At 38.8% G+C, this 26,423-nt stretch overlaps 2 protein-coding genes and 1 non-coding gene across 4 annotated transcripts in view; 1 reads left to right on the plus strand and 2 right to left on the minus strand.

Moving 5' to 3' along the window:
- trappc12 (trafficking protein particle complex subunit 12) overlaps positions 1 to 7,354 on the plus strand; it is a 39,718-nt gene extending 32,364 nt beyond the window's left edge. Inside the window, exons 10-12 of one of the 2 annotated variants that reach the window (XM_023297575.3) lie at positions 746 to 849; positions 2,992 to 3,079; positions 5,207 to 7,354. In XM_023297575.3, the coding sequence (XP_023153343.1) occupies positions 746 to 849; positions 2,992 to 3,079; positions 5,207 to 5,449 (435 nt within the window). In that variant the 3' untranslated portion in view covers positions 5,450 to 7,354. Of the gene's footprint in view, positions 1 to 745; positions 850 to 2,552; positions 2,949 to 2,991; positions 3,080 to 5,206 lie in introns of those variants that run through there. The other variant, XM_055005819.1, reaches the window with a different exon arrangement.
- Positions 7,355 to 7,363: 9 nt separating this feature from the next.
- adi1 (acireductone dioxygenase 1) lies at positions 7,364 to 14,143 on the minus strand. The gene is made up of 4 exons (XM_023297576.3): positions 13,960 to 14,143; positions 12,593 to 12,712; positions 12,272 to 12,451; positions 7,364 to 8,173 (listed from the first exon to the last, which is right to left on the minus strand). Exons 1-4 carry the CDS (start codon positions 14,080 to 14,082, stop codon positions 8,057 to 8,059), a joined length of 540 nt encoding a protein of 179 aa, XP_023153344.1. The 5' UTR covers positions 14,083 to 14,143; the 3' UTR covers positions 7,364 to 8,056.
- Positions 14,144 to 16,746: 2,603 nt separating this feature from the next.
- Positions 16,747 to 16,828, minus strand: trnas-gcu (transfer RNA serine (anticodon GCU)). The gene has a single exon. It is a non-coding gene; the product is annotated as a tRNA-Ser (tRNA).
- Between the last annotated feature and the right edge of the window lie 9,595 nt (positions 16,829 to 26,423).

The following is a 26,423-nucleotide window of genomic DNA, read 5'->3' on the forward strand; positions in this document are numbered from 1 at the left end:
GAAAGACTCATTGATGAGTAGAAAATCCTTGTGCAGTTATGTTAGCACATGGATAAAAGTGGGAGTTTTCATGGAAAACATGAAATTGTTTGGGTTAGGGCTAACCCTAACCCTTGGTTAGTAATATAGAAGCATTCCAGGATAATTCAACATTTCTGCAGGTTTATGATACCATCATTTTTAATTTCTTCTTTCTGAGACACTGTTTTTTCCCATTAATTTGGTGTTTTAATGACTATAAATAATATAAATAATACTCCTGAGCCTCATCCACTGTTAAGAGAAAAACACACAGAATTGGAAACACTTCGTTCTTGTAGTTAGAAACAAACTGATTGAAAGCTTCAGTGATTTGATGTTTTTCTTTAGTGAGAGAGTCACAGTTCACTTCTCCCATTGCATTTATCTCTACACAGACTCAGTACTTCATTTTATGAAAGAAGCACGTTTACTTCCGCTAGAAGAGCTTTTTATCTGTCAAAACTAATAGAGCTTCAACTGTCGTCTTACACTGTACATGCACAAAATGGACGGGATTTTAGTAGCCTAGTTTCCTTACAATTACTCCTACCTTTTAAATTCACTGTGTCAATATTTCTTGTGAATCAGCAAAAATAATTCTTGATGTCATCCTTACTTTACTACTACAGGAAATCTAAACTACTCCTCTTTGCCCTACACAAACCTTAGTACACAAACTGAGATCAGCTGGTAATGTGTCGCCACTGACTTTGTTCTTTGCCAGATCGGAGATGTTAAAACGGCAGAGAGATACTTTCAGGATGTGGAGAAAGCCTGCCAGATGAAAGGCAGCCAGCTCAGCCACACCACATGCGTGTTAATGAACAGGTACGTCTGTGTTGTGCATTTAACGCCTCTGTATGCCATTTGGGATGATTCCTGCTTTGTGGACTCTGCGCTTCCTTCAGGGCTTTTCGCAAGTTCATGCTTCCTCCTGGCATGAGATTTAACACAGGAGGTCACACCTCTGTAGCTGTGAGGTGATGTGGAGTATAAGGCAAAGTTCAGGTGACAACCCGTCTCCCTCATGTTGAACAGCAGGAGCTTGGTGTCTTCATGGAGTCATATCACCTATAAATAATACTTAGCTGTTCATATTTTTACTACTTTGTGTAATAGGCCAGAATGAACAGACTGGAATGAAAGCAAAATGTTATACCTACTAAACGCAACCTAACTTTTATTCCACTTTGTACCTTAGATATGACATGCTGTCTAGCCTCCAGTCATTTACATAGGAAGCTTCAGCTGTTTAGTATTTTAAAATACACATATAGTATTTTAACATTAACTGTCCATGTCATTACTGATTGTTCACCCATAGTAATGTAAGCATGAGCAAAAAGTGTGTTGATTAACCCTCCTGTTGTCCTCATTTACGAGCTCCAAAAAATATTGTTTCCTTGTCTGAAAAAAATCCCAAAAATAAGCAAAAAAATTCCCCAAATTTCTGAAAATTTGCAAAACTTTCAGGAAGAAAATTCCAATAATTCCTTTAAAGTTTCCCTGAAAAGTTTAATTTTGAAAAAAATCCCACAAATTTGGCAAAAAAAAATTCTTGTAAATATTTTCCAAAAATGAGTAAAAATCTTCCAAAAGAAATCCTAAAAATATCTAAAGTGATTCCATATATATCAGTAAAACTTTAATATTTTCTTTAAGAACATTCACCAAAAAATCAACCAAAATCCAGCGAACTTCGGTGGATTTTGGTTGATTTTTTGTGAATGTTCTTAAGAAATATTTTTAACATTTCTTTTTTTTCCACCAAAAAATGTTTAAAGATTTCCCAAAAATGTTGAGAATGTGGACATCAGAAGTTTCACTGTGAAAATATATATTTTTTCCTACATTTTCAAACTTTAAAACGGGTCAGTTTTGACCCGCAGGACGATACGAGGGTTAAAGATCAGATGCTTGATTGTTTTGTGTCCATATAGGTAATATAGAACAGATGACATGCAGTCCCCTGTCTGAGTACTCTTGGTCTGGGTCAACGTTTTATGGTTTGGTGTAGAAATCCTAACAGTGCAGCATACAGTGTTTTGGACAGCATTGTTCTACTATATGATAAGATAAAGGTACACTAATGTTCAAATATTTAGGGTCACTTTGAAATGTCCTTAGTTTTGAAAGAAAATCATTTTTTTCGATGAAGATACCATGAAATGAATGATAAATCCAGTGTAGACGTTGTTAATGTGATAAATGACTATTGTAGCTGGAAACAGCTGATTTTTAATGGAATATCTCCATAGGGGTACAGAGGAACATTTCCAGCAACCATCACTCCTGTGTTCTAATGCTACATTGTGTTAGCTAATGGTGTTGAAAGGCTAATTGATGATTAGAAAACCCTTGTGCGGTTATGTTAGCACATGGGTAAAAGTGTGAGTTTTCATGGAAAACATGGAATTGTCTGGGTGACCCCAAACTTTTGAACAGTAGTGTACAATGAGCCCAGTTTATTGTGGAACAGCTTAACTGGTTTCTCTCAAAGCCCTGACCTTAATCCCATCCAACTCTTTTAGAAAGAAGAGGAACAACTGGAAGCCAGACTTTATCTCCCAGTATCAGTGCCCGACCTGACGAAGCCTGTTGTGGATGAATGGGAGCAAATTCCTTTAGCCAGATTCTAAAACCTGTTTGAGAGAGAGGAGTTCCAGCAGCAGACTAATGCTGGGTTTACATTTTTCCCAGTAGTGGGTTGTTAATAGTGAAGACAGGCAGGAAACAAAGGGGTAGAGGTGGGGTAATATATGCAACAGAGCTCCAAGACTTGACTTGAATTATGATTGTTGCCGTTAAGTAACGTGTTTGGTTACCAGAAGAATCCGTTTTGCTTTGTGGTTTTGAAAAGGCGTGTCCACTGATCACATCCTGGTGGTTGTTTGCTTGTTTAGCTTCTACTGCTAGTAGCACCTGTTGTCAGAACTGTTTGTAGATAAAGTGTGTGTTTGTGTTTTTCAGGGCTTTTGTCTACCTCAGTCAGAACAACTACACCGAAGCACATGCATCCTTCATTGAAGTGTTAAAAATTGACCCAAAAAACCCTGTTGTAAGTACTACCACATCCACTACCCTACACTACTACAGAAGTATTTAAGCTATTAACTCTACATTACATTAATTAGACTTGCTCATGATTAGTCCTTAGAGCATCTATGATCTCAGATGTTTTGGGGGATGGGTACCGTGGAATGGTCAGGCTTGATCTTCATCAAAATTTCAGATTTATTAATTAACATTTAATGATATAGTGGTATTGTGTTGATAATTGTGACCACTTCAAGTCGAGGTAATGTCAGAAAGACATGTTTTGATTTCATCACTGCACCTTAGAGGAAGAGTTTATAATTTATAAGAAAAAACATTGAGTAAAAGAGAGGATTAACAGTGAGTTAAGTGCAGAGCATTAAGTATTAAATCTACAAACAGTATTCACCCAGCACTGAGGTAGGAGTGTAACAGCATGTGCGTTTTCCCCCAAACTGTCTGCTCTGTGACATTTAGTTGAGGATGAATGTTTTCACAGTGCAGAAGGTGTTGCTATTTTAGCTGCAGTATGCTAACAGGGTTTGTTGTAAAAGGGGTGCAGACACCATTTGAATTTGTGTAACTGATGTTACACTACTGACTCAACTCTGATGGTGGAAGAAAAAGAAGAAGAAGAAGACGGAAGAAGATGACGAAGAAGAAGAAACAACCCCGGCTGAAAGCGTGACAAAATTTGTGGCAAAAATCACGGCAACAAAAAATGTGTCCATCTAATATAGATGTACCCACAAAGAAAGTGACCTTGCTGTGAGCACAGGTGTGTGTTTTCCATGTGTACGTTATGTACGGATACTAAATCATGTGACCTAAATATGTAGCGGGCGGCGGGAATTGATGGGATTCAGAAACACCCCCACAATTTAATCAGTTGTTCCTTGTATCATTTCTGATGGATAAGTCCTGATAAGTCCTCAGCGGTGGATTTGTAGTAGGATCACAATCATGTGATCATCAGCAGGCAGCTGATGTAGTGTTCACTTGTTGTCATGGTTACAGTGACACCGTGCCGCTATCTAGTATGATACAGAAATCTTTAACAAATCCATGGATCCAGACTATAAGCTGCATCACTGCCAAAATCTGATCACTCGATCCTTGTGTCATTTCTGACCTTCCCTGAAAATTTCATCCAAATCTGTTTTTGAGTAATTTTTTGAGTAATGTTGCTGACAGACAGACGGACGGACAAAGTACAGCAGTTGTCACATAACTCCGACTTTCCTTGGCAGAGTAGTAATAATATTAATAATAATAACATGTTGTACTTAATTTAAGTAAACAGCGTTTTGTTACTGAGGGTCTAAACTACTACAATAAGAGTTACGGCATTTTAAACACTAGATGCTGTTTTTTCAAATATAACTAAGTCAACACCTGTTATACATTGCTTTTGTATTCTCGGCTCTGTTAAAGAAAATAACTGTGAACAGGCAGTTTTTTATTCTCAGGCTTTAGAGTTTTTTGCCAGATGCAGCTGCTAAACACAGGCTTTAGTTTATGACCGTTCAGCTCCAATGATAGCAGAATCTGCAACATCACAGTGATGGCAGCACTCTGACGGCATCCAGCCACTTAACAGAACACAGAGCCGGTGCTTAGTAGTTCTCATGTCTACAGCCATGTTTGTGTACAGATTATACAACCAGAAAACTGCATGTTCAGTAGAGAGCTGTGGAGCTGTTGGCAGCTCTGTTTAGGAACTTTGGTAGCAGCTGCTGTCCTCTGGCCTTCTAGAATAACGTTATTACAGGCAGTACTGACAATGCTGAACTTACCTTTTATGAATGTAATTATAAATTCCTCCTAGGTTTCTGTCCATTTTCAGGTTCAGAACATTGCTTTTAATTTCCACGTTGTGACTGTAAAATTGATCTCAAAAGCATAAAAAGCCTTCAAGGGACAACTCATCTAAAAGCAGAATAAAACTTACTTAGAAACACTATTCATTTATTCTGCTAGTTTATGCTGCAAGTGTTGGAGCTCCACCGTGGAACTCTGGAGTGGCAAAAAAGTAATTTAAAAATTAAATATAACTTAGGATCCTAAACAGTGGCGTGATTCTAAATAGACTGACACAGTTAATGATAAATCACCGTTGAAACTCTTCTTCTCCCTCCTGTGTTTTCAGGCCAATAACAATGCAGCGGTGTGCCTGCTGTACCTGGGGCGGCTGAAGGAGTCCCTGGGCCAGCTGGAGGGCCTGGTGCAGCAGGACCCTGCGCTCTACCTCCATGAGAGCGTGCTCTTCAACCTGACCACTATGTATGAGCTGGAGTCGTCTCGCAGCACCCAGAAGAAGCAGGCCCTGCTGGAGGCCGTGGCCTGCCGGGAGGGAGACAGCTTCAACACCCAGTGCCTCAAACTGGTGTAGAGGCAGGAGAACTGGGATGGAGACACACTACACCTGTCCTCCTGGGAGACGCAGAATTAAAGTAGAATGTACAGGAGGGAGGAAAGCTCCGCATCCTGTCAGAGCGTGGTGATGGGATGTTTGGTTTCCCAAATGTAAGTTGATACTAGATGTCTGAGAGCTGGTTTTATTGTTAATAATCCAGCATGGGTACACATTTCTGAGAAGCCCAGCAACAAAATCAGCTCACATATACTGGTAGACTGGACCAGTAAAAACCCTGTATGTACACCAGTTTTATTTTACAGTGTAACACAAGAGTCTGGCATTTTGGGGAAATGTGTTTATTTCCTGAGGACTGAAATCCCTCTAACTCCTACATATGAAGCTACAGCAGCTGGTAGAACCTGTCAATGAACACATTATAACCTCTTAAATCAGAAGTGTAGAGTTACAGGTTACATACTCGAGTATTTCTTGACCAGACCCGCTGATTGTTGCTAAGCAACAAGTGAGAATCGATGAAGTCACTGAACCAGGACAAGAAACGGGAGATCGAGGTCCTGCTAAGACCTGTAGAATGAGGTTCATGTGATTGAGGTTATTCATAGAGAACTAATCACCACCACAGCAGCAGCGTTGCCGTGTTTCCTACCAGCTGTGTGAGCTATTATTACAAACAGTGTTTTATGCTGTTATTGGTCATTACATTTTAAGTTTTTGTTCCAATACATTGTGATTTGATATCTCCACCACTAGACTGTAAACACAGGTGGTGAAAGTCTTTTACTGGATAACTGAAGCACATATATGATCGAAAAGTCTTTGATAGTGAAAGTGCAATACAAAAAATTTGGTGGGATCTGATTGGCAATGAATTATGATTCCGTTTTTTCGTAAAGGTCATACATCTTGGAGGTAGGATACCTCGATACTTCAGTCTGCTTCACTCGTGAGCCCTGTTGTATTAGAAAAATTGGATTGCATTTGAATCACAGTTAAAACTAAATAGAAGGGTATGATGATTGTAGCAGGTTAACAAGCTTTAGTATGTTTCCTACTTTATTTTTTATAGTTTTACTGGTTTCTCAGGGACAACTGAGAGCAACAAGCACTTCTTTACTAACTTAGCCAGCAAGGTAACTGTAAACTAGCCCATTGACACCTCCAGCTGTCCATCACACAACCATAGACGTCCCTAAAGAAACAGCCTAACCCTACCCTGTAATACACACAGTCCTTAGTGTCGGTCAGCTGCTTTCTCTTGTTGTTAGCATTGATGCTAAGCTAAGCTACACGGCTGCTGCCTACAGCTTCATGTTTAGCAGACAGAGAAGAAGGAAATTGAGATCCTCAACTTGGTAAGAACACAAATAAACACATTCCCCAAATATTCTTTTACACTTGTGATATTTTAGCAAAGAAATCCCAGTCAACACCACTACAGAGGAACCATCAGATGATCCTTTATGAGGAGTAAAAACAAACGGTCACACTACAGTCTGTCAGGTTTTTAGGGAACTGCTGGCTCGTAATGTGACCCCCGAGATGGGCATTATCCTGAGCCGCACTGTTTAAAGACTAATAAACTCCACAGCAGCCCTTTTTAAAGCTCCTTCCTCACCTGTAACGGTGCATTAACAGACCACTTTCACTCATTAACTAGTGAAACTAACGAAGCCCATCAGATTGCATCGTCCACTAAACAGAAATGTAAAGTAGAAATCCAGAACTGTACATATCAAAGAGGTGGATTTTTTTTCTTTTGAAATGATTATATCAAGATAACTGTCTTTTATTGATTTGTCTTCCACTGTTTACATATTGTGCTGATCATATTTATGTACATTAAAATAAATTTTGTTTTATTCTAAATAAAACTGTACTTTTAAATCAACCTGATTAAATGCAAAGATGATAAACACACACAGAGACTAAATTATTAGCAGCTTTATTTTTCTTACAATAAAAACTAGATTGATCTGTCAGTGATGCTTCACCCCATTAGCTCAGATAGCTCATGTCATTTCTCTTTATTGATCCCGACAGATTGGAATATAAAATTAGAAAATAGTGATGCCAGAATTATTTCTACATTTAAGAGAATAAAGCATTTATCAGCTTATTTTGATGTGAAACAAGTATTCAGGCCCATGATTTAATACTTACTCTGGTAAAAGTAGAGGGAAATGATGTTGAACTGTTCTAAAAGTAAAGAACTCCTGCAGAATGGCCCCTTTTAAAATGTTAGATTCCATTATTATTCCAGATGCTTTAACCTCTGGGCAGCATTTAAATGGAAGGTGGTTGACATGAAGCTGGACTGAACCATGTGAAAGGTTGTTGGGTGGTGTTTTGTATCATTTTATGATGTGATCACAGTTAAATGTGCTTCTAAGTTCTGATTTATAGTGAAATTTATAGTACAATGATGTGTATCTATGAAAATCCCCCCTATAGGGCTACATCATTTCATCCATCTCTAAAAGGCCTCTTGGTGTGTAATGATTGCTTTGCTTTAACCGTCTGTAGGAGATTTCTCACTATTCTAATTATTTGCTTCTTCCCAATCACCAGAGAATCATTAGTGTGAGCAGTGGTCCTGTAGTGAATCCACTCAGTAGTTCCTCAGGATGCCTTCAGAGAAGCCACGTACTTCTGGCGGATGTCAAAGTCGTCAGCGGGCCTGTTGTAAGCCTTCCACACCGGCTCCCCCACAAACAGCCTCATGACCTTAGTGTAGTCCTGTGGACACAAGCAGTTCAGATCAGAAGCTGGTCAGTTACACCACCGGACAAAAGTTATAGAACGCCCAAGTTTTTCCAGTTTTTTTTATTGGAAATTCTACATGTTAATGTCTCATTATACTCTGAAATGAAGTTAAAAAAGAAATCAATTTAGAAACCAAAATGTGTTCTAAAATTTTGACTCGTCAAAGTACCACCGTTGGCAGATCTAACAGCTGAACACACTCATTCTGTCCACAATGGAAATCAAATATTCTTCAGAAAGTTCTTCCAACTCTGTAGCAGAATTTTCCATAAATGTGTGGTTCTTGTAGGTTCTTTGCTTTCACTCTTCTGTCCAGTTCATCCAAACCAGCTCCATGGGGTTTAAGTCTGGAGACTGTGCTGCCACTCCATGTCTTCAAGCTCACCATCTGGTTCTTTGTTCCTAAGGTGGTTCTGGCAGAGCTTGGACTGATGTTCTGGATCATTATCTGCTGTAGGATGAACTCCTGACCAACTAGAACATACCAGAGGGTTCTGCATGGAGCTGCAGAATGCTCTGGTAGCTGTTTAGGTTCAGGGTTCCTCTCCCTCTGTACATGTGTGGAATGGACCAGTGAGGCAAAGCAGGAACTTCAAGCCTATTTGACTGCACAGACTGGTGTGTTTTTGAAGCTGCCAACAACAGCCTGGATGATCTGACAGACACTGTGACGGCTTACATCAGTTTCTGTGAGGACATGTTCAGGATTTACAACAATAACAAGCCATGGTTCACCACCAACCTGCGACAGCTCCACCACGCCTAGGAGGATGCCTACAGGAGGGACGGAGACCTGTTCAAGAAGGCCAGGAACACACTGAACAAAGACATCAGAGTGGCTAAGAGGAGCTACTCTGACAAGCTGAAGAACCGGTTCTCAGCTAACGACTCTGCTTCAGTGCGGAGAGGCCTTCTAGACATCACCAACTACAGCTGATGCTGAAGCAAACAGATCTGGGCAACAACCTCAATACCTTCTACTGTAGGTCTGAAAGAGACAGATTCACACCCCTCACCCACCCAACAACCACACCAACAACCTCCTCACACCCCAAACTGCCCCCCGTCACGCTCATAGTGCGTGAAGTAGACGTGAACTGCATCCCAGATGGAATATCACCCTCCTGTCTTAAAGCCTGTGCTGACCAGCTGGCTCCGATCTTCACCAGGATCTTCAACAGTTCCCGGGAACTATGTGAAGTTCACAACGTTCCACCATCATCCCGGTTCCCAAGAACCCTCCATCACAGGACTGAATGACTGCAGACCAGCAGCTCTGACATCTGTGGTCATGAAGTCCTTCTAGAGCAGTGTTTCTCAAATAGTGGGGCGCCCTCCCCTGGGGGGCCGCAGAGGCATGTCAGGGGGGGCGCGGGAGACTGGGAGGAAAAGGTCCTTCAACACGGAACTAATTAGCTGAACTATTGTTTTAACGTCGGCCTGTTTTTCGCAGCGTACAACAATACTGAAATTGTGCTGGCCCCATAGACTGTATATGCCATAGATATAAAAAAATATTAATAACAATGATCTTCTGTATATATCTATGGTATATGCACTGGCCGTTCAGACTCCGAAGTACAGACTCCTGAGAACAGGAGAACGCATCATTAATGTGCAGTCGGAACACCAGCGTACTTGATCACGTCACATACTCGGCTCATCTCCTCCCATTATTTTTACCAGCAATGTCAAACATACACCCTGCGGGCCAAAACCGGCCCACCAGACGGTCGATTGCGGCCCGTGGGACGCCTTTACATATATATATATATATATATATATATATATAGATAGATAGATAGATAGATAGATAGATAGATAGATAGATAGATAGATATATAGATATATATAGATCACGGGTGTCAAACTCATTTTAGTCCAGGGACCACATAAAACCAATCTGATCTCCAGTGGGCCCCACCAGTAAAATCACAGCATAATAACCTATAAATAACCACAACTCCAACTTTTCCCCTTTGTTTTAGTTCAAAAATAGTACATTCTGAAAATGTTCACATTTAATGAACTATCTTTTTACAAAATATTATGAACCTGAAATTTCTTATGGAAAACAAGTTAAATTTCAACAGTAGCCTATTATGCCTCAGTTCATCATTTACACATGCATTGTAGCTGCCAGATAACAGTTTATCTACAAAAACACAAAACATTCAGTCACAGCTATCTGGAACTGAACAATCTAGTATTTTACTTTATGATCAGAACAACTTGTCATGGTCTAGAAATTATTTTAAATTTACAGTTTTACAAATTTACCATTTACAGTAATTTTTATCCGACCTGCGGGCCGAAATGGACCGTCTGGCGGGCCGGTTTTGGCCTGCGGGCCGTATGTTTGACATCGCTGGTAAAAATAATGGGAGGAGATGAGCCGAGTATGTGACGTGATCAAGTACGCTGGTGTTCCGACTGCACATTAACGATGCGTTCTCCCGTTCTCAGGAGTCTGTACTTCGGAGTCTGAACGGCCAGTGCATATACCATAGATGTATACAGAAGATCATTGTTATTAATATTTTTTTTATATCTATGGCATATACAGTCTATGGGGCCAGCACAATTTCAGTATTGTTGTACGTCGCGAAAAACAGGCCGACGTTAAAACAATAGTTCAGCTAATTAGTTCCGCCTTGTTCCGCCTTGAAGGACCTTTTCCTCCCAGTCGCCCGCGCCCCCCCTGACATGCCTCTGCGGCCCCCCAGGGGGGCGCGCCCCACTATTTGAGAAACACTGCTCTACACCAACGACTGCACCTCCAAGCACCCAGCAGTTAAACTCCTGAAGGTTGCAGACAACACAACAGTCATCGTCCTGATCCAGGACGGTGATCAGTCTGCATATCGGCAGGAGGTTGAGCAGTTGGAGATCTGGTGCAGCCAGAACAACCTGGAGCTGAACACCTCCAGACTGTGGAGATGATAGTAGACTTCTTCTTTCTATATATATTTTTAAATTATTATTCCCTTCCATATTCCTAGGGTGACACCAACAGCTCAAACCAAATTCCTTGTATGTTGTGGACGTACTTGGCCGTTAAAGCGGATTGTGATTCTCTCCATTTCTATAGCAACTCACTACTTTCTGCAGTACTTCCTGTTCTAATAATGCTCTGGAGGGTTCCACGGTGTGTTCCAACGCTACTTTATGCAGACAGAGGAGGTTGGAAGGAATCTAGAAAAGTTGGGACACCTGTAGGATTTGGTAGCTCCAACTTTCAAGGCTTGATCAACCTCCATTGCTGCAGAACAGCTTTAAGTTGTTGACCCATTTCTGTTCTCTGGAAAAGGCCTTTTAGTATAATTCTGAAACGGACATTACTTTTCAGTTTTGGGTAACCTTATGTTTTTTTTAACGCCTGACAATTCAACACTTACCTTTGGACCATTTCAAGCTCTTCATTCGACTTGAACTACTTGAACTTCAATAAAAAACCTGACAATTGGGGCACTCTAAAACATTTGACCAGTTTAGCTGCAAAGAAGTTTGAATAACAAAAGCTGCTGAATTCAGATGCTGAAAAACCAACAGCCTGAAGATAAACTGAATTTCAAAGTAAATTTACTGTGAGTTCAAAAACAGAAGCTTTACATGAGAGTGGCAACAGTCCCACCAACAGGAACACATCTGCATGTCTGAGAGCTCACACAGCACTGCAGCTGTACTGCACAACGTACTCTAGTTTCATATTAAAGGGATATTTCATCTGATATGTTTGATTAAACATCAGCTTCATTAATTATCTGATAATGCATGGTTGTGTTTGTGTTCTGCTGTATGGAAATAACACTCAGGTTGTGCTCTCAATATTTGTTCAGAAAGTCAAATATTGTTCTTCAGCAGCAGAACAGTTTCTCCTCAGGCATCATTAAAACTGAGTTCTGAGTATCTAATTGTCCCCAGAACAAACAGAACAGTTCTGTACTGAAGTGCTTTTTCTAGGACTGTGGCTTCATAGAATTCCTGCATGCTACCAAACATCATCAGCACACTTTATGGGGGTGAGTCGTGTCGTTTGGGTTTTTGATGTGTAGCAGATGTGAGACGTACTGTTTCATCCAGGGTGAAGCGGTGGTAGATGCCGGCCGGCAGGGTGATCAGGTCTCCTTTACCCAGGACGATTCGGATCCATCTGTCCTGCTTGTCTCTGATGTCAAAGTAGGCTCGGCCATCCAGGATGTAGCGGATCTCATCGTCCAGGTGTAAGTGTTCAGTGAAGAACATCTTCAGCTGGAGGGACAGACGGACAGAATTCTACAAATCTATCAGGCGCTTGATGTACATTGAGAGTAGAAACAAAACCAGCAAGGATCTAATCAGGAGAGAACAACCTGGATAAGAGCCATAAAACAAGTTCTAGCATGCAGCTACCTTGTTCTCATAGTCAGGTAGGGTGTCCTTGCGGATACTGAGGATGTCCATGTAGGTGTAGCCCTGCTCTTTGCGGATTTTTTCCAGCTCCGGGTCTGCTTCATAGATATCAGCATTCAGCTGCAGAAACAGGAGAACAAACTGATCTGTTATTAATCAGGAAGTGGTTGGTTTGAGGCTGACAGTCTGTTTGTGCCTCTCCTAGGTGGTGATAATGATGTGATCCTGATTCCAAACACTTTAAGCTCCCCATGTCTGTTAGGTGTAAACTACTGAGAGCCACAACCAGGAGTGAAGATTCTAGTCAGTTTCTAGAAACTGGCTCCAGTGAAAAGTGCACGTTGTGTTCAGTAGATGTGGCACAACACAGGCTCTTAGTTTGGAAAAGTCATGCTGCAGGAGAACTTCAGAAATGTCTTTTTTAAAACTAAATATAAAGAAAATCCTTTCACCTCCAGTGTCAGAATTTAAATGAAATCTAACTTTCCAAATTGCTAGATACAAAGATTCTCATTTTAGATTATTTTATTTATGTATACTACTGTTCAAAGTTAATTTACCACATTAACAATGTCTACACTGGATTCATCATTCATTTATTGTTATCTTCATTGAAAAAAAACTGCTGAGGACATTTCTAAGACCCCAAACTTTTGAACAGTTGTGTCTTTCCTGAACTTCTTGGTAATCTGGATGAACCAACATTAAAGAAAATAAAGTAGACTACTGTGAAGCTGTGTGAAGTTCCAGAGGACGACAATAAACAGCCCAAATCTAAAGGACTCAACCCAGAAACACTGCAGTAAATACAGGTACTGTGTTTAATTATTAGACTGACTGTTGCTCTGTTTTATTGATATAAATTATAAGATCAGATAAATGCCTGAAAGAAGAAAATCCTGTAGAATAATATACTAGCTTTAAGCAGTAAAACTAAAAGTTCCTGCAGTCATTCCTCCTCAGAAACTATATTTGCAGGTAAAATAACTGCTGAGTCATCCTGATGTCTGGTCCCCTGTGGTTGACCTGTAGAGGAGGTGTGCAGCCAATCAGCTGTCTGCATGGAGGAGAGTCTTCAGGTTCCTGAGGCTGGGAGACCAGCATGAAGCTGAACCAGGTCTACCAGCCTTCAGGTTCCTGAGCCTGGGAGACCAGCATGAAGCTGAACCAGGTCTACCAGCCTTTAGGTTCCTGACGCTGGGAGACCAGCATGAAGCTGAACCGGTCTGGGATCAGGAGACTAATCAGTCACGTTAGTTATGTAATATCAGCAGCTTTATAAATACAAAGAACAGCTAAAGCACCGACAAGCTGAGGAGCTGTGTGCAGAAAGAATGCAGCAGCTGAGGAGCTCCTGATCTTCTCACCTTCCAGTAGAACACCCCCAGCTGGTTCAGGTCCTCCAGAGGAACCGGCTGGTTCGGGTTCAGTCTGTGGGGCTTCCTCTGGTCCTCCTCAGAGGAGTCCATGTACCAGGCTTCCAGAGTCATGATGGAGGAACCTGTGTAGGCTGCAGTCCACGAGAAAACACTGACGGTCTGAGTGGGAGAGACTTCAGGTCACATGACTGCATCACGTGACTTCCTGTGTAAACGGTGACGCTGCTGCAGAACCGTAGATTGGTGCAGATTCATAATAAAATATAATATATAACTCATATTACTGATGCTGATGTAGCTGCCAGCAAGATACTACTACTAATATATAATATAGTATAAAATAATAGAAAATAATATAATATAATATAGTATTATATCATATAAAATCATATAATTTCGTATAACATAATATAGTATAATTTAATATAGTATCATATATTATAATAGCATAGAATAGAATATAGTATAATAAAATATGACATAACATAATATAATATAGTTAGTGATGGTCCTCTGATCAACTGCTTCGTTAGTTGCTTTGACAGTAGTGTATATATATATATATATATAGATAGATAGATAGATAGATAGATAGATAGATAGATAGATAGATAGATAGATAGATAGATAGATAGATAGATAGATAGATAGATAGATAGATAGATAGATAGATAGATAGATATAGATATAGATATAGATATAGATAGATAGATAGAGCTGCAGCAGGAGCCAATCAGGAAAAGGTCCTGTGCATGGCATAATTTCCATTTGCTGCCGGATAACAAGGCAGCTACGAGTGTTATTTTTATTTCACCTGTATTTACATTGGAAAACTCAGGGCAAGCCCTCATGTACAATGATGCTGCTGTAGAAAATATAATTACACTATTGTTGTCCTTGATGTGCATGCCTGTAGGAGCCAATGCCCAATTTCAATGGAATGGAAAATTACTTGAATGCATTCAAATTATGATTGACTTTGGTAAGTGATTGTTTCACAGGTCCAGTGTATGCTGTGTGATACCAGGCTCATCTGTGCTGTGTGAACAGGCTTTTTTCAGGGCTGTGGAAATAGTAAAAGAAGAAACCCCTTGAGTCTGACAACTGTTGATAAATTGTTATTTCTAAATAAAAAACCATATCCAGTTACACAAGCACACCCACTGATCTGTTTTCAAGCACACCCTCTTTACCAACCTCTTTACCAATTAACACCATGACATAGTTTACCAAAATCCATAATATAATCTGTATTTGCACCAGCCCCATGTGAAAATTACATCAGTCTGTATTTATAGAGCACATCTCATGAATGTAGCAGCACTGTTTAAATGTTTCATAACACAGAATATAAGTGAAGAGTATATAGGGTTACAGACAAATATGGCAAATAAGAAACATGCTCTTCAATAGTTATTGTCATTATTATTACTAGTAATACTATCATTATTGTAGCCACTAGCACAGATACAGTCATCTACTGTAGTCAAACAGGAACGTGCATTGCGAATCAAATCCAAAACAATCCATGAGCCAACATGAATCAATTGCACTTCATTTTATTGACCACTAGATGTCCTACTCGAGCACTGTTTGTCTGTGAAGCCTCGAGTAATTGAACCATGTTTTGAATGAAGTGTCGAAGCTTCAACAAAGCCTCGATCAGCCATCACTAAATATAGTATAATATTGCATTGTGTTGTTTATAGTGTGTCAGTACTATACTACTTCATTCTCATTTCTCATCCGTGTACATATTGTAAATATTATTACTATTTTATTATTATTATTATTATTATTATTATTATTATTATTATTATTATTATTATTATTATTATTATTATTATTATTATTATTATTATTATTATTATTATTGTTATTACTATGTTTATTGCTACATAAGCTGCTTTAACGATGTGAATTTCCCCTGGCATGGGGAGTAATAAAGGATTATCTTGTCTTATCTAATAAAATAATATAATATCGTATAAGATAATATAATGTAGTATTATAGAATATATTATATTATAATATAATATAGCATAATAAATAGAATATAAATAATAGAATATAATGTAATATAATACAGTAAAAATAAATACAATATAGTATAATAATAATGATTATTATTATTATTATTATTATTATTATTATTATTATTATTATTATTATTATTATTATTATTATTACTACTAGAAATAAAAATCGAAGTGAACTTTGAAGCTGCTCCGGAAGTACTAGTTGCTGTCGACAACTAATCATGACTAATAGAAACACCTGACTGACTGCACTGATACCATGAGTGAATACTGACCTCCAGTGGGCAAACTAATAATAATAATAATAATAATAATAATAATAATAATAATAATAATAATAATAATAATAATAATAATAATAATAATAATAATAAATAGGTACAGGTAGGAGAAGAACAGGTGACTAACTGTTTTTACTCTTTTTCTCCACAGTATCAGTTGTGAACAAAGTATTAGGGTGTTGACACTGACAGTATTTACAGTGTGTTCACAAATGTGTCTTAAAAAATTTAAGACTCTTGTCGACAGCATATTGAACCATACTGACCCATATTGAACTATATTTAACCATATTCACATGCCTAAGTGACAGAACAACGTCAGTATTGTTGTTTTATTTTCTTCTTTTAGTCTCACCGGAAGTTGTGTGTTGGTCGCTGTTGAAGTGAAACTGACATTATGAGCGATAGAAGAGGTTTTTCTGGGTCGAAAGTCACGAGACAAAATACACATCCATCGACGAGGATGGGATTCGAACCCACGCGTGCAGAGCACAATGGATTAGCAGTCCATCGCCTTAACCACTCGGCCACCTCGTCTGATAACGTGTTGCGCATACAATGGTGAGGTGTGTGGGAATGTCAGGACAGTGTTCTGTAGATGATCTCCTGACTGATTCTGAATCCTTTCTACCTGATCTGGAACACACCTGGAGGAGCCTCACTGGTCCACAGACATCAGCTGTAGGGTTTAGGAAGGACTGTGACACATTACTGAGAGACAAATGAGAAATAAGTACAAAGCAAACATTTAATCCTCTTTGAGACGGTGCCTAGAGATGAAGCTGGTCTGCTTGAAGCCAAACATGAGGAATATTAGCTCTTCCAGTTATTTATTCAGCTAAAACAGCAGTAGATGTGATGGTCTTCTGTGGCCTCAGAGGTCAGTTGTGCTCTCTTTAACTTCCTGTGTGCATATTTATCTATTATCAGCTCAATGATAACATTAGATAGTTTCATTATTCCACACACTTCACCAGTAACAAGAGCAGCAGGTCCTGGATATCAGAGTTTTAAATAAGACGGGTTCCATCTGAAGGTTCTAATTATTGAAACATTTTCTATAACCCCTGAATTCTAATTTAATGGTTTTCACATTGGTAGAAAGAGGGTTAAATGTTGTTGAAATGTGTTGAAAAAGTCTAAATATCCCACTTCTGTTCTTCCATTTGTGCAGATCTAGAAGCTGACAGCTGTCCGGTGTTCCTTAGACCAACAGTAGAACATCTGCTTTATGTCAGAGATCAGACTGGAACGTCACACATGTAGGAACTAAAATACAGCATGAAGTTTGATCACATTAGCTCAGAGAAATGTTTTAGTGCTTTCAAAGGTCACACATTAGGATTAGGATGTATGTAGAAGTCCATGAATGGAACAACCAGAAACAGAGACAGTCAAATGCAGAGGTGTCCAACATGAGGCCCGTGGGCCAAAAGCGGTCCTCCAGAGCAGTGATCCCCAACCCCCGGGCCGCGGCCCGGTACCGGGCCGTGGGTCATTTGGTACCGGGCCGCACAGAAAGAAAAAATAATTTCCATTATTTTTTTTCCACATAATTTGTTTGATTTATTATCCGTCGTAATGATTTTTTTATTTTGAAAAGTGGCCGGATTCTCTCTGTTACATCCGTGTCACTTGACGCACACCATAAGTCACGTGATACATCCCGCTAAATTAAACCCCAAGCTAGCAAAATGAGCAAAAAACAAACTTCTTTAGAAAGTTTCTTTGCGAAGGGGAAACGGTCCAATGAAGGGACAGAAGAGGAACCTGCACCTGCTAAAAAAGGGAAAGCTGCTTTTAACAGGCAGTATCAAGAATCCTATTTAAAATATGGATTCATCGCCACGGGCGATTCCCACGCACCAAGCCCGCTGTGCGTAATATGCGGTGACCGGCTCTCTAATGAGGCGATGAAGCCTTCAAAACTGGTTCGCCACTTGGAGACCAAGCACCCCACAGTAAAAGACAAGCCTTTGGAGTATTTTCAAAGGAAAAAACGTGAACATGAAGGGCAGAAGCAGTTACTGATGGCCACCACATCAACAAATGCGAGTGCACTGAAAGCAGCATATTTGGTGGCTAACCGTATTGCTAAGGCCAAGAAGCCATTCACTATTGGTGAAGACCTTATCCTACCCGCCACCAAAGACATTTGCCGTGAACTTCTAGGAGAGGCTGCTGTTAAAAAGATTGCTCAGGTGCCTCTTTCAGCGAGCACTGTCACTCGGCGCATTGAGGAAATAGCAGAGGACATTGAGACACAGCTGTTGGAGAGAATTAATAATTCACCATGGTATGCGCTCCAGGTTGATGAGTCAACAGATATTGACAACAAGGCACTACTTCTTGTTTATGTGCGATATCTTTATCAGGAGGATACGCACGAAGATATGTTGTGTGCACTATCGTTGCCAACCAAAACTACAGCTGCCGAACTATTCAAGTCGCTGGATGATTATATATCAGGAAAACTGAAATGGTCCTTTTGTGTCGGCATATGCACGGACGGAGCTGCTGCCATGACTGGACGGCTGCCTGGTTTAACTGCTCGGATCAAGGAGGTTGCACCTGAATGCGAGTCTACGCATTGTGTATTTCACAGGGAAATGCTGGCTAGCCGAAAAATGCCACAGGAACTGAGCGGCGTACTGAATGATGTGGTTAAAGTTATCAACCACATCAAAGCACACGCCCTTAACTCGCGCCTGTTCGAACAGCTTTGTAAAGAGATGGATACGGACCACAAACGCCTTCTCTTATACACGGAGATAAGATGGTTATCCCGAGGGAGATCGCTGGCCAGAGTATTTGAATTACGAGAGCCGCTGCAGAGATTTCTCTCTGAAAAAAGTCACCGCTGGCACCACACTTCAGTGATGAGGAATGGATCGCAAAACTGGCTTACTTGTGCGACATATTCAACCTGCTCAATGAACTGAACTTGTCACTTCAAGGGAAAATGACAACTGTCTTCAAGTTAGCAGATAAAGTAGCTGCATTTAAAGCCAAACTGGATTTGTGGGGACGGCGTGTGAACAGAGGCGCATTTGACATGTTTCATACACTGGCGGGGATTTTGGAAGAGACTGAGCCTCCGCCTTCGTTCTCCCAGCTGGTGCACGAACACCTGTCCTTGCTGTCAGAAGAGTTCGAGCGCTACTTCCCAACCACAAAAGATCCACGAACTGCCAAGGAATGGATCCGCGACCCATTTGTCAACAAACCAGGTGAATCCAGCATGTCAATGTGTGAAGAAGATCAACTGCTGGAGATCGCAAATGACGGGGGCCTTAAACGTCTGTTCGAGACATCAACTCTGCCGTTGTTCTGGATTAAAGTCATGGCAGAATACCCCGAGATCGCCACAACAGCACTGAAAACCCTGTTGCCATTTCCGACATCTTATCTGTGTGAAGCAGGGTTTTCTGCAGTGACAGCAACCAAAACAAAATCACGGAGCAGACTGGACCTAAGTAGCACACTTCGGGTTTCATTGTCTCCCATAACCCCAAGATGGGACCGTCTCGTTGCAGCAAAACAAGCTCAGGGCTCCCACTGATTCAGTGCTGCTGTGAGTAGCGAGTATTTTCATGCACTTGTGTTTTTGTGTTGTGTCTTATTTTGAAGGTATGTTTAAACGTTACCATAGCGACCACAGTGTGTTGCATTGTGTTGGGGCAGAAAGGATGTTGCTCATGTCATGTTCTGTTGTTGGTGCGACGTTACGAGGACGCCGCTAATAAAGTTGCACATGATTACACAGTGGATTTACGTTCATTATTATTATTATTATTATTATTATTATTATTATTATTATTATTATTATTATTATTATAGAGAAAATACCAGTTTCTAATGCCGATCTTATCATTTTATTTTGTTTTTATCTGCTACACCTTTAGATTGGGCCGTAAAAATATTGTCAGACATTAAACCGGTCCGTGGTACAGAAAAGGTTGGGGACCGCTGCTCCAGAGGCTCCAATCCAGCCCTCCAAGTGTAAAAATTACAGAGAAGACATTAACTGCAGATTGTAAATTAGTAAAACTATAAATTTAGAATAATTTCAAGACCACGACAAGTTGTTTTCATCATAAAGTAAAATACTAGATTGTTCATGGTTAATTTTTTCGTTTTGTGTGTCATTTTTGTAAAATTTTGTCGTGTTTTTGTTTGGGTTTTATGTCTTTTTTTGTCTGACTTTCATCGTTTGTCTCATGTTTTTGTCGTTTTGTTTCTCGTTTTTGTCGTTTTCTGTTTCCTTTTTGTCTCGCTTGTGTTGTTTTTCTATTTTTTTGTCGTTTTGTTTTCGCTTTTGTGATTTTTTTCTCTTGTTTTTGTCATCTGTCCATTTTTTTGTTGCTTTCTAACTTTTTTGTCAAATTGTTTTGTTTTGTTTTGCGCTTTTGTCATTTTGTCTCATTTTTGTAACATTTTGTCTTGCTTTTGTAGTTTTTTCTCTTTTTTGTTTGTGTTTTCTTTTTGTCTCGCTTATGTTTTTTGTCCTGCTTTTTCCATTGTTTATTTTGCTTCATTCATTGTTTTGTGTGCCGTTTTTGTTGTTTTGGTTTTTATGGTTTGATTGTGTTGCTTGTATATTGTTTTATCATTTTGTTTCTTGCTGTTGTCATTTTTTGTCTTGTTTTTGTTGTTTTGTGTCTTTTTTTGTCTAACTTCTGTTGTTTCTGTCATGTTTTTGTTGTTTTGTTTCTCGTTTTTGTCATTTTGTGTTTTTTTGTTTTGTTTGTGTTGCTTGTCTATTTTTTGTCATTTTTTGTCTTGTTTTTATCGTTTTGTGTCTTTTTTGTCTCACTTGTGTCATTTTTTTTGTCTTTTTTTATTTTGTTTCGTGTCGGTGGCTCATTTTGTTTCTTGCTTTTGTCATTTTGTGTCTCATTTTTGAAATATATTGTTTTGTTTTTGTTGTTTTTGGGGGGTTTTTTGTCTGATTTTTGTCATTTTGATCACAATGTAAAATCCTATATCATCATTTCCAGATAGCTGTCAAATGTTGTGTTCCTTTGTAGACACTCTGTGATCTGGAAGTTGTAATGTGGAAATGATCAACTGAGGATGAATGTTGCTGAAATTGAATTTATTTTTCTTCATAAATTTCAGGTTCTTCATGATGTTTTGTAAAAAACACAATTCCTTAAATGTGAATATTTTCAAAACCTTTTTGCACCAAAACAAAGGAACCATTAGGAGTTGTGGATATTTATACGTTATTCTGCTGTGGTTTTACGGTCCACTGAAGATCAAACTGGACTGAATGTGGAACCTGGACTAAGATGAGTTTGACTCTGCTGCTCTGAGGGATCTCACATGGAGGTGTAACTGTTGTTTAGCTGAGTCACTTCCAGGGTTTTCGTTATTTGTTCTCACTCCCTGCTTTACTGGGACACTGAATGGGACAAAAGCCTTGTTCATTAAATGTATTCCACCTGTTTTTCCTGCGTAATGAGTATTGTATGTGTCGTGAATGACAATAAACGCTACCTTGAACACTGAGCCTTGAAGTTTACACCAACTCCTCATCCCATTCACATCAAATCTGGTTGCTAATTGCCGGTACTGTCAACCCAAACACCGTCTGAAGGACAGAAACCAGAGATTCAGGATTCAGGCGATGCTGCATAAACAAGAAGACTGTAATGAAGTCATTCACAGAAAGCTCTCCAGAACACACTGAGCTGCTCGCTGTACGAAGCACAAAAACATGATTAAAACATCAAAGAACAGGGCTGACAAGGAGAGGAAAAACCTGATTTCATTTCAGAATAAGATCAGAATCTTATCACCATTTACTCTTAGAGAAATAAGACCATATGCTAAGGATGGTTGAGCCACAGTCCTGAACATCACAGTCGTTATTACTGTGAAGAATGACAGAGAAAAAACGATCAGTCCTGCTTTATACAAAGAAGGCATAATATCTGACGACATGTAGCTTCAGCTTTGTGTTGTTTCCAATTCTGCTCTTATCTGCAGCTGCTAATCTACACATTTATTAGCACGCAGGTCTAGCAGCAGATACTGCAGCTATTATTTTTGGTCTGTGTGACCTATTTAGAGTAAAAGTTAAGATATATCAGCCTCTACAGCAGGGGTGTCCAACATGCGGCCCACGGGCCAAAACCGGCCCTCCAGAGGGTCCAATCCGGCCCTCAAAGTGCAAAAATTACAGAGAAGACATTAACTGCAGATTGTAAATTAGTAAAACTATAAATTTAAAATAATTTCTAGACAATGACAAGGTGTTTTGATCATAAAGTAAAATACTAGATTGTTCATTGTTCTTCTCGTTTTGTGCCTCGTTTTCGTATTTTGGCTGTTTTTGGTTATGTTTTTTGTCTGTTGTTGTTTGTCCCATGGTGTTGTCATTTCGTTTCTCGTTTTTGTTATTTTGTGTTTCTTTTTTGTCTCGCTTGTGTTTTTTGTCTTATTTTTGTCACTTTGTGTTTTACTTTATTTGTTGTTTTTTGGCTAACTTGTGTTGTTTGTCCATTTCTTTGTCGCTTTGAGTCTCATTTTTGTAATATTTTGTCTTGTTTTTGTTGTTTTTTGTCTGACTTTTGTCGTTTGTCTCATGTTTTTGGCATTTCATTTCTTATTTTTGTCGTTTTGAGTTTCCTTTTTGTCTCGCTCATGTTTTTTGTCGAATTGTGTCATTTTGTGTTTCGCTTTATTTGTTCTTTTGTGTATCATTTGTGTTGTTTGTCTATTTTTTTGTTGCGTTGTAACTTTTTTGTCTCTTTTTTGCTTTGTTTTGTGTCATTTGTCTCGTTTTTGTCATTTTGTGTCTCATTTTTGTAATATTTTGTCTTGTTTTTGTTGGTTTATTTTTTTTTTTGTCTTTTTTAAAGTAAAATCCTCTATGGTTCAGTTCCAGATAGCTGTGACTAAATGTTGTGTTCCTTTGTAGACACTCTGTGATCTGGAAGTTGCAATGCGGAAACGATAAACTGAGGCTGAATGTTGCTGAGGTTGAATTTATTTTTCTTCAGAGATTTCAGGTTGTTTATGATGTTTTGTAAAAAGATAATTCCTTAAATGTGAATATTTTCAGAATGTACCTTTTTGCATTAAAACAAAGGAAACATCAGAGTTGTGGTTATTTATAGGTTATTATGCTGTGGTTTTACTGGTCCGGTCCACTGGAGATCAAACTGGACTGAATGTGAAACCTGGACTAAGATGAGTTTGACTCCCCTCCTTTCATTGCTCAGGTTGTATGTAAAACCACAGTTGGACCAGCAGAGGGCGCTGCTCTTCACTGAGAGACAGACTGCACCCACCTGGCTTCACCTGGAGGGTGTTTCATAAAGCAGGATTAGTGAGCTGCCTGCTGGCTGTGACAAAGATGCTCTAATGTGATCTGAACAATCTCACAGCCAGCAGACAGACTCCAGACTCAGGTGCAGGTGCAGGTTTGTGAGTTTTTGTCTCTAAATGATGTGTTGAACATGTATGGAGTAACCTGAGCAGGATCTCCGGCCTCAGCTTCAAGGTGAACCCGACACCTCGGCCTCAGCGGGACGGGAGGATGTCATGTGGATGTGTCATATCAGCTGGCACTACTTCCTGCTTTACAGACACAAACAGAACTATGTGTGAAAACAGACCAGAGCAGCTCGTTTAGACGCATTTGACTCACAGAGCTGTGATTGTTTAGAACCTTCGTGTCACCAAACAGAGACGTTTTTCTGGTGGACTGGGAGCAACTCAACCAGCTTCTATTCAAGTGGAAAAATCAAAGCATTTAGTATGAAAATGAATCTACAGTACTGCTCAAAAGTCACTTAAAAATATCCTTGTTTTAGAAAGAAAAGCAGTTCTTTTTCAGTGAAGCTAACATTAAATGAATCAGAAATACAGTCTAGACCAGAGTTGTCAAACATGCGGCCCGTGGGCCAAAACCGGCCCTCCAGAGGGTCCAATCCGGCCCGCAGGATGACTCAGTAAAGAGTAAAAATTACAGAGAAGACATTAACAGCAAATTTTACATTTGTAAAACTATAAATTTAAAATAATTTCTAGTCCGTGACAAGTTGTTTTGACTGTTGTTTTGTCTCATTTTTGTAATATTTTGTCTTGTATTTGTTGTTTTTTGTCTTTTTTTGTCTGACTTTTGTCATTCATCTCATGCTTTTTTCATTTTGTGTTTCCTTTTTGTCTCACTTGCAGTTTTTGTCTTATTTTTGTCATTTTGTGTTTCTCTCTAGTCGTTGTTTTGTGTATTGTTTTTGTCGTTTCATGTTTTTTTTGTCCTGCTTGTGTTGTCTATTTTTTGTTTGGTTACTCACTTGTTATTTTTTGTCTCACTTGTGTCATTTATGTAATTTTTTTGTCTTGTTTTTGTCATTTGACCATGTTTTGTTGCTTTGTTACTTTTGTCAAATCTTTTGTCTCTTTTTTGTTTCACTTCGTGTCATTTTTTTGTCTCGCTTTTGTCATCTTGTTTCTCACTTTTGTCATTTTGTGTCTCATTTTTGTAATATTTTGTCTTGTTTTTGTGTTTTTTGATCTTGTTTTCGTCTGACTTTTGTCGTTTTGACCATAAAGTAAAATCCTATCTTATTCAGTTCCAGATAGTTGTGACTAAATGTTGTGTTCCTTCGTAGACACTCTGTGATCTGGAAGTTGTAATAAAACAAAGGAAACATTAGAAGTTGCGCTTATTTATAGGTTATTATGCAGTGATTTTACTGGTTCGTCCACTGGAGATCAAACTGGACTGAATGTGGAACCTGGACTAAGATGAGTTTGACACCTCTTGTGCAGTTATGTTAGCACATGAATAAAAGTGTGAGTTTTCATGGAAAACATGGAATTGTGTGGATGACCCCAAACTGTTGAACGATAGCGTATCTGTACGAAAACCTTTAGCTACTGATGAGAATAATCCTGGATGTCCAGATACTCACATTCTGCTCCATTTTAGCTGAACCAGGCTCAGATAGACCATCAGGTTAGGATGTACTGACAGCTTCCCTGTGGACTCAGCAGTTCAAACTTATTGACATCAAAGAAATGACCCAGAATATGTTGACACACTATCTCAAATGTAGCTCACAAATCTGACTGCTTATACACTTTATTAGGAATACCTGTGAACACAATAACTTAGACATAAACTCTAATGTTACAAAGCGTCTTCTTCTTTGGTTTTTACTACTATTGTCCAAAAAGGAAATTATTCCACTTTATGTTTATTATTGAGGTCGCAGTGGGTGGTGGCGTTCTTAATGTTTTGTCCATTAATCGGACAGAAACATTTTCAAGTGTATTATTAGGTGTACTTACATCACCATATGTATGCAGGTATCAAAATTAAACATTTACAAATATTAAGAGTGAAGACAAAGTTAACTGATGAGTTTCAGCTGCCCTCTAAATACCCAGAATGAACATTTTACAGTCTTTATACAACCGTTTTGGTAAACATGGCATTTATGGCTGAAATGTTATCAGAAGGGTCAATATATAATTATGGGACTTTTTATATCATAGTTGACATTTTGGTAGTTTTTAGGCCTAAAATCACCAAAACCAAACACCACATGGCATTTTAGAGAAAGCTTCTTCTAAATATTATATTTACAATTGAGTAAAATTGAAATTGAAAGTTATTTATAAAGATATTGTAGTAAACCTGTTGACTACTTTATATTAAATAAGTCAGAAAGCCTTGGAGTCTTCCAGTCTTTTCTTCAGGAGGAAATGACATCATGTGGAGCAGGTCATGTGATCTGGAATTAACACACTTCCTAGAGAGGTGTTTTTGTAACGGGGAACTTAGTGGAAAGGGATTTAATTTCTTATTTTCCATATAAAATTTGATATATTGCCATAAAAGAAATATCTGTCATGATTATCTCAACTTAATAAAAAGAACACAATCCAAACTATTTCTGAATCAGCTCATTTTATTATTGTTTAGCTAATTAGAAGGTGGTTGTTATTAAATTTGGACAGTTATTTAGTTGACATTTTAGTGATATCCAGTCATTTTCTATTAATAAGTGATTGTTTCCATAATAAATAATTATAGAATTTGTAAATACATGATCATAATGAACATAAAATAATTTTGTTTTTTACTTTTAATAAAAATGCATGCAAGATA

Source organism: Amphiprion ocellaris, chromosome 20, assembly GCF_022539595.1.
Source record: "Amphiprion ocellaris isolate individual 3 ecotype Okinawa chromosome 20, ASM2253959v1, whole genome shotgun sequence".
In the NCBI taxonomy this organism is placed as follows: domain Eukaryota; kingdom Metazoa; phylum Chordata; class Actinopteri; family Pomacentridae; genus Amphiprion; species Amphiprion ocellaris.